At 36.8% G+C, this 14,861-nt stretch overlaps 1 protein-coding gene across 4 annotated transcripts in view; it reads left to right on the plus strand.

Moving 5' to 3' along the window:
• The first annotated feature begins 1,590 nt into the window (after positions 1–1,590).
• Positions 1,591–14,861, plus strand: part of LOC137272348 (MLX-interacting protein-like) — a 47,225-nt gene continuing 33,954 nt past the window's right edge. For 2 of the 4 annotated variants that reach the window (XM_067804755.1, XM_067804828.1), the window contains exon 1: positions 1,591–2,047. In XM_067804755.1, the coding sequence (XP_067660856.1) occupies positions 1,731–2,047 (317 nt within the window). In that variant the 5' untranslated portion in view covers positions 1,591–1,730. The remainder of the gene's footprint in view (positions 2,048–14,861) is intronic. The other 2 variants (XM_067804900.1, XM_067804974.1) reach the window with 1 other exon arrangement.

Here is a 14,861-nt window from a genome sequence, read left to right on the forward strand (position 1 = left end):
TGGTCAACGAAGAAAGATCCCCCTGTGGAATGGTCAAGGGACCAACGGATCCTGGTCCTGAAACACAGATTGTACTCTGGAACGGGACCAAACGTGTCAAGCTAACTGTTGATCAGCACAACAAACAACCCTGAAAAACGCATAGGAAAGATACTTAAACTAACGTCTCGTCTGAAAGTCCAAGTTCAACAAGTAAAGAGAACGCCTCTTGAGCGTTTGGAATCTTTGAAGTGGTTTCTATACAATACATTCATGTATTAATATTTTGTTACAGACACACATCACGGTATGGTAAAACCCGAACAGAATCTTTCAAAATAAATAAGTTCAATTTTCAACCCTGTTTGTTTCTATTTAATAGGTATCCAATCGTCATCATCCAGGTTACAGTCAGCTGCAGTAAGCCCTACCATAAGTAACTGAATGAGTTCTACTAAATAGATGGTTACCATTTAAAACTAATGAGCACCAATGAGCAGTTATGAAGGTGTCAGGGTGAGGCCAATTTGCCTGGCGGGTCAGAAAATACAGCAAGGCTATTCTAGTAATTAGTGTATTCTTGTTTCTCTATGTTTTGAATGGTGGCATCCCATTAGTCTTAGGGCCCATACGTTATACATCGTACATAAACATTTATCGTGATTGACCGCTCTTGTAAATGAACCCTTCGTACCTCTGTAGGTAATGGAATCACACGCACGAACGAACGCACACACAAACACAGACAGACAGACACGCATCCCATCTTAGTTTAACATATACGTAGCTATTCAATAAACTCACCGTAAATTCAATTTTTGAATAATTAGAGCATTTTCTTAAATGTGCAAAGCAGTAAAGGCTGGTAACCCTGACTATATTCCTAGCCTTTGGCTTCTCGCGTTCCGACAGGACAATAGGCGACGGGGTAGCCTAATGGTTAAGCCGTTCGCTCGTCACCCGGTTTCGAATCCAAATGGGCATAATGTGTGAAGCTTATTTCTAGTGTCTCCTGTCGTGATATTGCTTAAATATTGCTAAAAGCGGCGTAAAATCCAACTCACTCGCTTCGACAGGATAAGAATGTCTAATTCTTCACGTAACAAGCACACCGGGTTCTGGTAATATAACCACTCTATATCGTTTATTCATTGGCTATTTGGCTACAAGAGGAATAGGCGCATGTGACAATTTTTCCCCCCAATTAATCCTTAGCAACGGGTCAACAGGCATCTTTGAAACTGATTAGGACTTTTGTTAGTATTATTTATAGTGTCCTAAATATTTAATAATGTTTCATAAACACTTGCTTAGGATATAATCGGAATTGTATTGTTGTACCTGATTATGCAGATAAAGTGTGAATTTTTTATTGAATTTGTCTTTTTTGTATCATAGGCAACAGTCTTTTATTCTCAAAGTTAACGGCATTTCATCATGACAAAAAAAAAATCCTATAGAACTTTCGTGAAAAAACACCCAAATCATAACTTTGGTCTTGCAATAACTGAATACCGTTAGTGGTACAATTGGATTTGAACTGAATGTTTATGGTTACAACCTGAAATAACACGGAAATATGTACTCATGAGTTATCTTTTCCTAACCTTGAAATACTGTGGTTTGATTGGCTAGCGTTCACACCCTCAGCGAGTGATCACGAGAGTAATGTCGACCATAGACATTCTTGAATTGTTTTCTCAAAAGTATTTGGCACTGAAGTACTGGCAGTCCAATGTCTCGGATTTGTTATGGCCGTAGAGGACCCCTTGAAATCGCATTCACCGGAAACTATGTTGGAAATTCAGAGTAACAAATCAGAAGGAATGAAAACCGAAAAGACGAGCCACATTCATAGTGGGCATTTCATGATAAGCCGTGTACATGATCCCGCTACTGACGAATTCGATGAATATGACGACAAGTCCGGTGATTCTGTCGGATACGATTTTATGGAAGCGACGAAAGAGACTTCGCAAACCTATAGTTTTGGTCCAAGAAGCACCAGGACGCTTGCAATTGACGCGTCGCTAACGAAGCTATTTCAGTGTTTGACACTCGCGTACAGGTGAGGCCCGTTCTGTTGTTTCAGTGTTTGGGACAATCATGGCCTACATTCTTTTACGCAGTGTACTTTAATCTGAGTTGTTAGATTCATATGAAAACTGTGTCACAAATTCAAGTTTACCCAAGGCTTAATGTCGTGTGTCACGTACCGCCCCAGATGGCAATATGTTGGGCACGATGGACAAGAGTTATCTTTGACCTCAATATTCTTCACATTCCTTAACCCATTTGGCATTTGTTTACAATTTTGCAGCGACCTTGATATTTGAATTTTCGATTTTTTTGCAAAGTGCACATTGGTTGAAATGTTGCAGCAATCACACTGAGGGCATCTGTATTGATGCTTAAAAATGAGGAAATGGCCTTGAACAAGTCTATCAGCTGATTGTTCCATAACAATTGGAAAGCATCACCACACATTGTTTCTAAATGAAAATATGTTGTTGTTTCTTTGTGTTGATGCACTTGCATATGACCATTATTCTGCAGAGACTTTTCAATTTCATGATCAAAATATTAGTTGTCTTTTTTTAAAAAAAAAAAAAAAAATACAGGATGGGAGAGATTTAGTCAGTTTCTACTTTATCAGCGTTTTCTTTCAAAGATAATGAATAATAAACCTCTATATTCTTCCGTTATTAAATCATGGCAGGATGCACATTCCTTTGCTATTAATAAACATAAGAGTGGCAATATTGTCAAAAGCATATGCAGGTAAAACTGTACTATTGCATCAGTCTGAGTCACATACCAGATAGTACCTCACCAAAGCATGTAACAGAACTGGTAGTTGAATGATACATTTCAAAATGATTTTAAAGTGCAGTATAGATGGTTGGAACACATTGTCAAGGTTAAAGTTTCTGAATTAAAATCATGCACAGTAGTACAGCAGTATTAAATTGTAGATAGGTACATACTCTTTGATAAGTATTCTGTCTGTTTATTTTGTCATCAACAAATGATTTGGAAAAATATATGCATGTGAATACTGTTAAGATATAACATTGTTGGAAGTTTTCACATTGATTCTTCTCCCTCATTTGTGATTTCATCATCTTATCTGAAGTAGTCTGCCATAGCCATGGAGTTCCGGCAATGAGCAGTCAGCCATGTCGTCACCAGTGTCTGCCATTTTAACTCCTTTTAGATGAATGTCTTTTCACCTGTTCTTTTGATATCCAGGGGGCTGATGCAATACCACCCTGCCTACCAGAAAATCTTTGTTCATTGTATATGTGCTGATATCTTTCGTCATTATTCTAATGCCCAGGGGTTAAAACAACATTGGACTTTGCTACCTGAAAACCAATCTCGGGAAAAAAGATTTGTAGTATGCTGTGCCATTTGTAACTGTGTTGCTGTCCTGCACTATGGGTAGCCCCAAAACCGTTCAACAAGATCATTACAAGCAAACTTGGTTCATCCAGAAGGAGACAAGCAGACATGTCTCTTTGCATCACTAAATGAAATTCTAAATAAACTTGTAGATAGTATTGCTGTGATATGTCCAAATTACTCTGCTGGTTCTGACCCATTCTAACCAGGTCCTCCATAGGTATCCACAGTATGCCTCAAATTGGGTACATATGACCTCTTGGGAATTGAGTCACCAGACTCCTGGAAAAATGCATTCAGATTTATGTATAAAATGCTATGCACACACCAAAGTGCTTTCTCAAACTTTGGACAGTCAGAGTGAAACTTTGAAAGCCTTCATATTGAGAAAGAAGTGTGAACATTTAGCAATATGTAGTGTAACCACTGAGCTTTATTGTTATGAATCTCCATGTGGTATCACAGTAATGCCTATCTCTATATCCATGAGTATGACGACATTGAGACTCATTACACAATTATTCGTAGTCATTGCTGTAGCACAAATCATAAGTGATGATGCCATAAACTATGTCATATTGCAAGCTGGTGATACTATTTACTCTAACACTACTTACAGTGGCAACAGAATAAAGTGATTTTGACAAAATGTCACATGACGAACAATTGTCCTGTGGCTTCTCTGGGTCTGCTGAGGGAAATGGGGTAACCTAGTGGTTAAAGTGCTTGCTCATCATGCTGAAGACTTGGGTTTGATTCCCCACATGCATACAATGTGTGAAGCTCATTCCTGGTGTCTCCCACCGTGATATAGCTGGAATATTGCTAAAAGCAGCATAAAACTAAGCTCATTCACTCACTACAGTTATTTATCAGTTGTCTGATGGCTTGAACCTGTAAAGGACTTCAACAGGATTTGTTTGTAGGGTTCAATATCAAGTTCAGCAATCCAAGACTTGTAAAATTCTGGCAGGACAAGTTACATTTTATTTATGAACAATGTCTCTTCAGTTCAATTTCTAACGATTTAATTTACAAGACAGTTCTGTGCACAGACAACATAGAAATGAAGAAAGCACTTGGAGCATTGAAATCAGGATATGAATGAATGAGAAATGGAATATAAGGTATGTGTCAGTGGTCCCCATCAAAAACATGTAAGGTACATTTAAAAACAATGGGTTATCACTTGTCAGTTTATGATATTTCAGACAAATTGTCATTATAACCATGATAGCACATATTTGCGACAGTAAAAACATTAACAAGTTGAGAGAGTGGCTATGTCTTTTGAAATGTTATTGCTCAAAGATAATGATAATACTGATATGACTCATTTGGCATTGATGATGTAGGCAAACTAAGGCATAAATACTTGTAAATGCAAAATAAAACATAAATACTTGTAATGATCTTACTGTAGTGTCCTCAGAGTGTGCGTATGGCCCTGTAACCCATGTTTTCTTGTTCTGAAACATGTTAAGGGTTAGGCTCCTATGTGTTATCATGATAGCTGCAGATACTGGCACGGAATCCATGGCTATCATTCTCACAGAATCTGAAAACCACATAATGAATCAACCGATGCCATTTACACTGTCGGTTACAGTTACACTGGTATATCAGTAGGTATGGCACTTGCTCCTTCACCGTGATTTATACCATGTGCCTCAGAAAACAGCTGTCACTGACCTTCAGACCACAGTCACAGGTGCTCCAGCATTAAGAGTCTTGAATGAAAACCGTTCAATTTATCAACTCAGTTTTAGAGCGTCCTTGATTTTTTCCATTTTCCCCCATAGAGTATATATATCTTCCTTGATAGTATTTCAAGAGATAAAAAACAAACACATGTAAAAATATTTAATTTGTGATAAAGTATCTGTCACTGGAAAATCATTGATGACAGAAAATAATAAGATCAAATCAATAAGGTGCCTGTTGTCTGCGTGCTGAAAATATGAATGGATGGTAAGCATAAACTGTATTTCTAAAGTTAGTTGAACTGTAGCAACCTTTCGTTTTGCATTCTATTACCATTTTTGTGATTTGCAAGCAAGGGACCACTTGGATATAGGCATTACAATAATCTCGAGGTTTTTATTATGCAGTTGTTTGTGATGATAATATCTACACATTTCAGACACATTTATATTAGTGTTACAAAGAGGTAATTATTGCCAAGTTATCAGATTACACATGCAACACCGTATTAACCTAGTCTGTCTCTCAGTCCCAGAACCATATTATTTCCCCTGAAGCAAGTCTAGAATTTCTCAGGTTTCAGGTCTCCCTCGGGCTGCTTTTCAATTTTTTAATGGATTTATTTGTTATTATCAAAATTATATTCAGAGACTAAGCTTTAGTCTGCATATTATTAACCATACAGTCTCTCTGAAAACATCTTGACACAGATTGTCACCTGATATGCAAGAATTATGTTTGTTCTCCTGATTGCCAACTCCGTGCACAGCTTGTGTCCACAATGATTTTATTATATATAGCACTTCTTGTGTAGAAAATTATACAGGCTGTTAGGGTTTTTAATTCAACAACTGAATAGGACCGGACACCTGAGATAGTTTGCAAGAATGTGTAGTGCTTGATAAGACTTGGAATTTGTAGCTGTTGTACCTTGTGTTAATACCTCTATTTGTAGATTAATCCATATTTTGTTAGTCAATTTTTTTCCCTGTTCTTTCACCTCCAGGGATATGAGTTAAGATTTTACTGTGCATTGTAATAGCCTAGTCTAGTCCCTGAGAATAACATGTTTGGCCTATGCAGAAAAAAAAATTGAATTGAATGATGAAATAAATTGTATATGTAATGATGTCACATGCTTTTCGCTAACTATGGAATTTTGAAAGGGACACTTGTTATGGCCAATTGCCTTAAGACAAAAGTTTACATTGAACAATGGTTAACATGAGAATGCATAAATAACATTGTTAATAAATTAAATGGAGTAAATAGTAGTGGTAATGTTAATAAATTAAATGGAGTAAATAGTAGTGGTAATGGTCAGTGTTCACAAATGGTGTTTAAAGAAGACATTGGCTCCTGTAAGTTTCAGACAAATTTATTCTGAAATATTCAGTCAGACACTGGGGCCAGCAAGTTGGTGACTTCTATCTAAAGGTTGGCGAATATTCTGGATTTGTCAGACATGAGATGCGATTTGTGAACACTGAATGGTGTCTTGTATTTACAACCTCTGTCATCGGTTTGAAGTTCATACAGAGTTAGACTCTCACAGGGTGATTTATGTAATGTATACGTTTTTGAAGAAGATGCCTCTGTCTAACAAGTTGCTGCTTGATTGTGGGTTCCTATTACCACATTGAAAGATAGAGCAAGAAGGAGGATCCATATTGACACTGTTGTCTGCTGAAGGGATGTGACTTTCATGCTTTTCATAATTTAGAACACTGATCAGTATTGGTTTTGGTATTGTTTTCTTTGCAAATTGAGTTTATTTGTCATTTATTCAAGACCTTGATGTCATGGTTACAAAAGTTGGCACATCAACATTACTGGAATAATGTTATGAAGAAGCAAAACTGACTTTATCATAGAGGTGTATTAGAAATCGAGTCAATGGGTAAAGTTAGTGGTCAGTAGGAAACAATAGTTATTACCCACTAACTTCATAAGGCGCAGTCTCATTCTAAAAGTGATGAAAGTCTTAGGGCCAAGGCTAGGGACATTCATAATTTAAGGCTGGGAGTACGGAGTGATGATGAAGATTTTTATGGAGAAGCATCTACAATATTAATGACCTCCCTAAATATTTTATTACAAAAGATAAGTTACCCCCCAGCATGTCATGTACAAAATCAGTGATTAGCAAAATGAAACTCATTCACTCACCCGGAATCACCCAAATAGTTTGTAATATTTCATGGATCAACATTTAACACTGACCAACAAATAATTGTCATGGTAACGGCTATGAAACTGCAAACCTTCAATGATAATGACCCTTAGATACTGCATCTAATCATGGCAACAAAGTTATCCATTCTTGTAGGTCTACTTCAGGGTACTGACATAGTGACAATATTCAGGTTTAACATTCAATCTATTCTGTGTTATGGTGTAACCTCAGACTTCTTTGTTTGGATTTGTGTTGTTTGTTACACAACACACGCAGTAATCTTCTACCAATATGGCAGTGGTTTCTGAAAAGTCAAGTTTGGTCCAGACAATCTGGTAATCAACATCAGAAGCATCAAGCTAGGTAATCGGGATATGATATATGTCAACCAAGTCAGCAAGCCTGGTCTCCCATTCTGTAGGTCGCCTCTTATGACATGCATGGGTTTGTCTTCAAGGGTGATTGTGTGGAAGAAGAGTCACCTCTAATTCTACAGTTTAGAAGAAGAGGCACTTAAGGCCCCTCTGTTTGTCATGTTTAGGGATGAGCCATTCCATGGAAAAAGAATCATTGTTTTTACTTCTCTATTTAAGATCATAATCATATATAATGTTAAAATTGCAACAGCAGTCTGCTGTTGATTACTGTCACAACAATATGGATGGCATCAAGTCATGCTTGTACATCATGATATATTATCAGTTTTATTGATCATAGTTAACACAAGCTGTTGTCTTATTTTAATGAAGAACATAGATGTCAACAGCTTGGATGGATCGTAATAGTATGATTTGATACCTGGTCTTAATACTCTTATCTTCCCTGGGGAGAATCTTGACTAGGCCAAAGTTTCCCTGGTGAAGTTTTGACCTCGGATATTCTTACCCTGGGGAAAGTTTGGGCAAGGTAAAGTTTCTCCAGCCTGTTAAAACTAGGATATTTTGTTCTGTTTTCTATGAAAAAAGACGAAGATTCTGGTCAAGCTGGGCCGCTTCTTCCCTACCTTTGCCCTTATATCAAAATGGGAAATTTCTGGCCTAGCTAGGCTACTTCTTCCCCACACTTTTTATCCCCCTGGCATGTAATATAGTCGACACCTCGTCTGTCCGCCTGTCCCCCGTCCATCCGTAATCATTTTGTTTCCCGAGCATAACTAAAAAACCGTTCAACATTTTTCTGCAAAACTTGGTAGATATGTGGACTCCACCCCGCTAGGCCGCTACCCGCTAGTCCGCGACGGGTAAATGACGTAATTCAGTACCGCTAGCCCGCTAAGCTGCTGTGCTGTTCTAATAATTTACTCCCTCTGTTACCGCTACAACTGATTAATGCAGACAACACCTCGGATAAGGAAAACTAAATTAAAAGGAACAAAAAAAACAAAAAAACTAGTCTGTATTGTATCACCATTTATTTCACATTTTCACATGACCACTTAAACCCTCTCCATGATTTCTAACAAAACATTGCAGAGTAATGAAAATGAAATGTACGTAACAAAACATACTCATCTTTACCGAAAATCATAAAAATAACATACCACCCGCCGTAAATTCCATGATAGGGTATCTATTATAACATTGCTGAGACTGATCTTACCTAAGAAAACACACTCTACTTACCGTCTATCAAAGCATTGCAGAGTAATGAGATTAGAGTAGGGAGGGAGTAATGAGACTGGAACAGCCACATCGCGGACTACCGGCACACATAATCAATCGCGGTCTAGCGGGAGTGGACTAGCGGGATGATGCCGATATGTGTAGCAGGCCTTAAAGTGGTGCCTTTTGGTATTTACAGGTTTTTGTGATTTATTATTTTCTTGGTTTCCATGGAAAAGTTTTGGACTTCGTCTCAAAATGAAGGGATGTGCTTCGTTTCCAGAGCAAAACTCAAAATTCGTTTGATATTTTTCTGCAAAACTTGGTAGAAATCAGAAGTGGCAATGGTGCCTTTTGCTAATTACAGGTTTGTGTGATTTCTTAGTTTCTCAGTTTCCATGGAAATGATTCCGACTTAGACTCAAAAGTGAAAGGTGTGTTTCGTTTCCGGAGCATAACTCAAAAACTTCTTAATATCTGTCAGTGTAACTTGGTAGATATGTGTTGCAGACCCCAAAGTGGTGCCTTTTGGTTTTTACAGGGTTTTGTGATTTATTATTTTCTTGGTTTCCATGGAAACATTTCGGACTTAGGGATGGACTTCCTTCCCAGAGCACAACTTGAAAACCATTTCATATCTTTCAACAGATCTTGGCAGATATATCAGACAGATCTTGAAATTGTGACTTTGCTGATTACAGATATATGGCATTTATAATTTTCATGAATTCCATGGAAACAATTCAAACTTAGTCAAAAATACAATGAGTAACTCTCAGATTATTTGTCCTTTCAAACATGTGGGGGCCGGGGGGGATATGTCACCTTCTGATGACTCTTGTTTCATTATATCAAAAGGGGGAAGAGTCTGACCTAGATAGTCCATCTACTTTTGACTTAAATTTTGCTTCACATTTTTGCAGAATGGTCCATTCTTGTGTGTAGTATTTTGAATGCATCTATATCTTCATTCATCCTGCTCCTTTCGCTGTTCCTCTGAAGACACATTTCATTAGTTCTTCATCTGTCCAAATTGTGTCACCTTGTCATAAACATTCAATCACAGTATATAATGAGTAATGAGTATATAAGATGTAGTATACACGTTTGGCTTGCTCTCAGATCATGCTGTTTATTGTGTAATATTTGTTGTATTTATTTATAAATGTTACAGAACATTATTACATGAGCTTGTTTATTAATCCATAATCACATTCAGCGAATGAAATATGTTTCAGATATCTATGGGTCAAGTATACCGGTTATCAAGCCTTGTCTTTTGAATTAAGAATAAGCCACTGTAATTGAATGATAGATAAGTAAATTGTTGAAATATAAAAATAAGTAAATGATAATGTAAGGCAATAGTAATGATGTAATATATAGTAAAGTAAAGATAAATTTTGTAATATTAAATTGTTTTTAATAATTTGGAATTAGGGAATTGTGTTGGTTCAAACATGATTATTTTTACCAGTGGTTGTTGATATTTTAGGACTAACGTCACAGAGATACGTATTGATGCAAAACTATTTCCTGTTAAGCTGATAGGTCTACTACATAACAATCAGATTGATGCTTCACCCTCAAATGTTTAGTATGGAATAAAATGAAATCATCCATTTTTCTCACTCACAGTCCTGAACCACATTATTTGCCCTTCCACCCAGCCCTTTTGCAATGCTAACGACCTTGATCATGTCAATTAAGCAGCAATTTAGAATCAGTTGTTTGTTTCTGTTAAAATTATATATATTCAGTGACTTAGCAAAAGTATTAGCATTGATCTACTTAGCCCATTCCTGGTTTCCCCCTTTAGTATTTCTAAAAGCGGCATAAAAATAAACTCACTGACTCCTTAATCTACCTTTAACCCCTGCCCGGTGATTCTGTCTTGACGTGGCCCTGCACTTAATACTTAAGTTGTAGTTTGGAAATAACTTAAGTATCTTGTTTGTTCCAACTAACAGATACTCGTCTGTATCAGACTTGTGTCACATTATTGTAAGATCCACTTCATAGAGATAGCCATGCCTCGTTCAAGGTTACAGATGACTTCAAGGCTACTGATAACATCATAGCTTGCTGTTAGGACAATATTTTTCCCAACTCACATTTCTGTGTTGTTTCTTCACGTGTGACAAGCCATTTCAAAATACGTTTTTACTTTTTTGGGTAACACACATCAAAAAACTGTAAAGGGCATGTAATTTGCTTTCAACCTGGCCAAAGTGGCGAGCCTTGAAAATATTGCTATTTGCTTCTAGTTTGACTCTGTTCCCAGTTGGTGTTTTATCAGAAACTTGTTCAATCTCCAGAAGCTAGCACGTTGTTGCTACGTTACAAAGCATGTGTGTGGTTTCTTGCAATTAGAACCCTAAAAAGACAAATTGTTTGTAGGATTTCCATTTTACGGCTAACAGACAGGGTCTTCTGTGTTCGTTATATTGTTCCTAGTTGAAATAGAATGGTGGTGGGGAGCCTCACAAAGCTACAGGGGTGGTGGGTAGCCTAGTGGTTAAAGTGTTCTCTTGTCATGCCTAAGACCAGGGTTTGATTCCTTACATGTGTGAAGCCCATTTATGGTATTAATCTCTGTGATAATTACTGGAATATTGCTAAAAACGGTGTAAAACTTAAATCGCTCACTTACATGGGTATAATGTTTTAAGTGGATTTTACATTCACGTCTAGTGTCCTATGGTTTTGTTAGAATATTTTTAATAAGGTCAGACCAGTCATTTCTTGTTTTACATTTTTTCTCTGAAAAACCTAAAAGCAGGAGTGAAACAGTAAAAATCATCAGTGTAAGCAATAATCCACATGATTTTCCAAGTGAACTCTTTTGGTTTGTCTGTATCAACTAAATATAAATTGAGTGAGTTAAGGTTTCACACTATTTCTAGAGTATTTCACCTATATCACAGTAACATTAGGATTCTATATTTTGAGCGACCAACGGATCTGTAAAACAAGAAATAAAATTGGTTTGGCGTAATGGTTGTTAAACCATACTTGCTTAGTCTTTAATGTTGAATAATGAATTGGGTGGTGGAGTATCCTAATGGATAAAGTATCACTTGTCACACCAAAGACCTGTCAAAGGCTTTGATTCCCCTTATGGGCACAATGTGTGAGGCCCATTTATGGTGTCCCCTGCCATGAAGTGCTGAAATATGCTAAAAGTAATGTTGAGTGCCCTCTAAATCTACTTATACAGTCAAATGTTAAACAAATCTCTACCGTTACTTGAAATAACTTGATGCACATGTCTGTCATAAAAAGTGTAAACTGATGCGGGGGGAAAACCTAATTAACCATGTTAAAGCGTTATTATATAACATACACTAATGTTAAATGAGATGCAGACCAGTCATTTAGACGGTACCTGTACATGCTGATAGATGTAATACAAAATGACTGTTAAATGTTGAAATGAATAATTCACAAATGATTTCATTTGCTTGGTAAAGCAGTGAATTTTTGGTGTTGATGTTTGCAAAAACCAAAATGAATTAGACAATGCCTACATTTGGACTACTGTTTTCAGATTAGATTTAATGGAGTACATGGGATTTGGTTTGCATTATTCAGTCAAATCATGTCCTTTTTGTTGTGCACATGGGTACAATGTGTGAAGCCCATTTTCCGGTGTCCCCAGCCGTGATATTGCTGGAATATTGCTAAAAGCAGGCGTAAAACCAAACTCACTCACTCACTCACTTTTTTGTTGTGTATGTTTTTCTGTTTTAGTAATGAAATAATAAGTCAATGAATGTTGACGTATTTATTGATGAGAATAGACTTTCTGAGTATTTTTGTGTTTGTAAAGGTATCAACATGAAAACTAGTTTCCACACACAAAAAAATGTCTGATTATCCATATTTTGTGATGTATGTTTACTGATAGAGCAACTGATTGAATTATCTTGCTTGCATCAACAATTGTTGATGATCTTGGAGGACTAATCAATATTCAATGTTAGAAAGTATGTTTCTTGTTGTTGTATTTGTTAAATCAGCCTTAAACAACTGATGTAGTCTCCTTTCTTGAAAAACTGCCATGAAACCATCATTGTGCATGTGTGGCTCAACAGGAGGTATCCGTCATTGTCTTGATCGTAGATTTAATTGGTGCCTCTTTATGTTATGAATGTATCCTGCTATTGCCTTGTTTAGGTTTGTGATGGGGTTTATGATCACAGTTGATTATTGATTGATTACTGAACTCTGAGCAATATTGTGAGCAATAACTAGTGTTTTTATCCCCCCGGCATGTAATGCGGGGGTATATAGTCGACGCCTTGTCTGTCCATCCGTCCGTCCGTCTGTCCATAATAATTTTGTTTCCGGAGCATAACTCAGAAACCGTTCAACATTTTTAGACCAAACTTGATAGATATAGTAATCTCAGCCTATGGTTGTGCCTTATGCTATTTACAGATTTTTGGCATTTTTATTTTTTTTGTTTTTCCATGGAACAATTTGGTGTTAGTCTTATGGTGGGGTGGGCTTCGTTTCCGGAGCAGAACTCAAAAACTGTTCAATATTTTTCTGCAAAACTTGGTAGATATGTCAATCAAAACCTTAAGTGGTGCCTTTTGGTATTTACAGGTTTTTGTGATTTATTATTTTCTTGGTTTCCATGGAAACATTTCGGACCTAGTCTGAAAAGTGAGAGGTGTGTTTCATTTCCGGAGCAGAACTCAAAAGCTGTTCTATATTTTTCTGCAAAACTTGGTAGATATATCAGTCAGTCGTTGAAGTGGTGCCTTTTGCTGTGTACAGGTTTTTGTGATTTATTACTTTCTCGTTTTCCATGGAAACGTTTCAGACATAATCTCAAAATGGAGGGATGGGCTTTGTTTCCGGAGCAGAACTCAAAACCATGCAATGTTTTTCTGCAAAACTTGATAAATATCAGTCTGAAGCTATAGTGGTGCCTTTTGGTATTTACAGGTTTTTGTGATTTATTATTTTCTTGGTTTCCATGGAAATGTTTCAGACATAGACTCAAAAGTGAGATGAGTGTTTCGTTTCCGGAGCAGAACTCAAAATCTTCTTAATATCTGTCAGTGTTACTTGGTAGATATGTGTTGCAGACCCCAAAGTGGTGCCTTTTGGTTTTTACAGGCTTTTGTGATTTATTATTTTCTTGGTTTCCATGGAAATGTTTCGAACCTACTCTCAAAAGTGAGAGGTGTGTTCTGTTTCCGCAGCAGAACTCAAAAACTTCTTAATGTCTGTCAGTGTTACTCGGTAGATATGTGTTGCAGACCCCAAAGTGGTGCCTTTTTGCTATTTACAGGTTTTTATGATGTATTATTTTCTCGGTTCCATGAACATGTTGCTGACTTCGTCTCCTGAGCACAACACGAAAACCATTTCAAATCTTTCAAAAGATCTTGGCAGATATATGAGACAGATCTTGAAATGGTGACCTTTTTTGATTACAGATTTATGGCATTTATATTTTTCATGAATTCCATGGAAACAATTCAGACTTGGTCTAAAAACAAAATAAGTAACTGTCAGATGATTTGTCCTTTCAAATATGTGGGGGCCGGGAGGATATGTAATCTTCTGATGACTCTTGTTTTAAAGTTTGTTCTTCCATAATACAAAAATTGAGGTATTGGAACATGATTATGCAAATGAACCCTAATATCTGCCATTTCAGGTAATCCTATATATACAATCATGGTGATACCTATTGAACTTGAAGTTCAGGAAATTGATAAAGTTATTCATTGTTTAAATAATTGTTAAAGGTCACATGCAACGTAAAATACAACTTTGCAGATTCTGATACCATTCGGTTTGCACTTACCGAAACAAATCATCAAAAATGCCAATTCAGCCAATAAAGTTGAAAAAATTGCGATGAGAAAAAGTCCGCGAAATTGGAGTTCAAACGATTCACTAAATTTCTCCCAGCGCTGGGGGAAAAAGTGGTTTCAACAGCTGTGATGCATGTGCAGTGAATAGGTTCGTGG

Source organism: Haliotis asinina, chromosome 1 (genome assembly GCF_037392515.1).
Source record: "Haliotis asinina isolate JCU_RB_2024 chromosome 1, JCU_Hal_asi_v2, whole genome shotgun sequence".
Lineage (NCBI taxonomy): Eukaryota > Metazoa > Mollusca > Gastropoda > Lepetellida > Haliotidae > Haliotis > Haliotis asinina.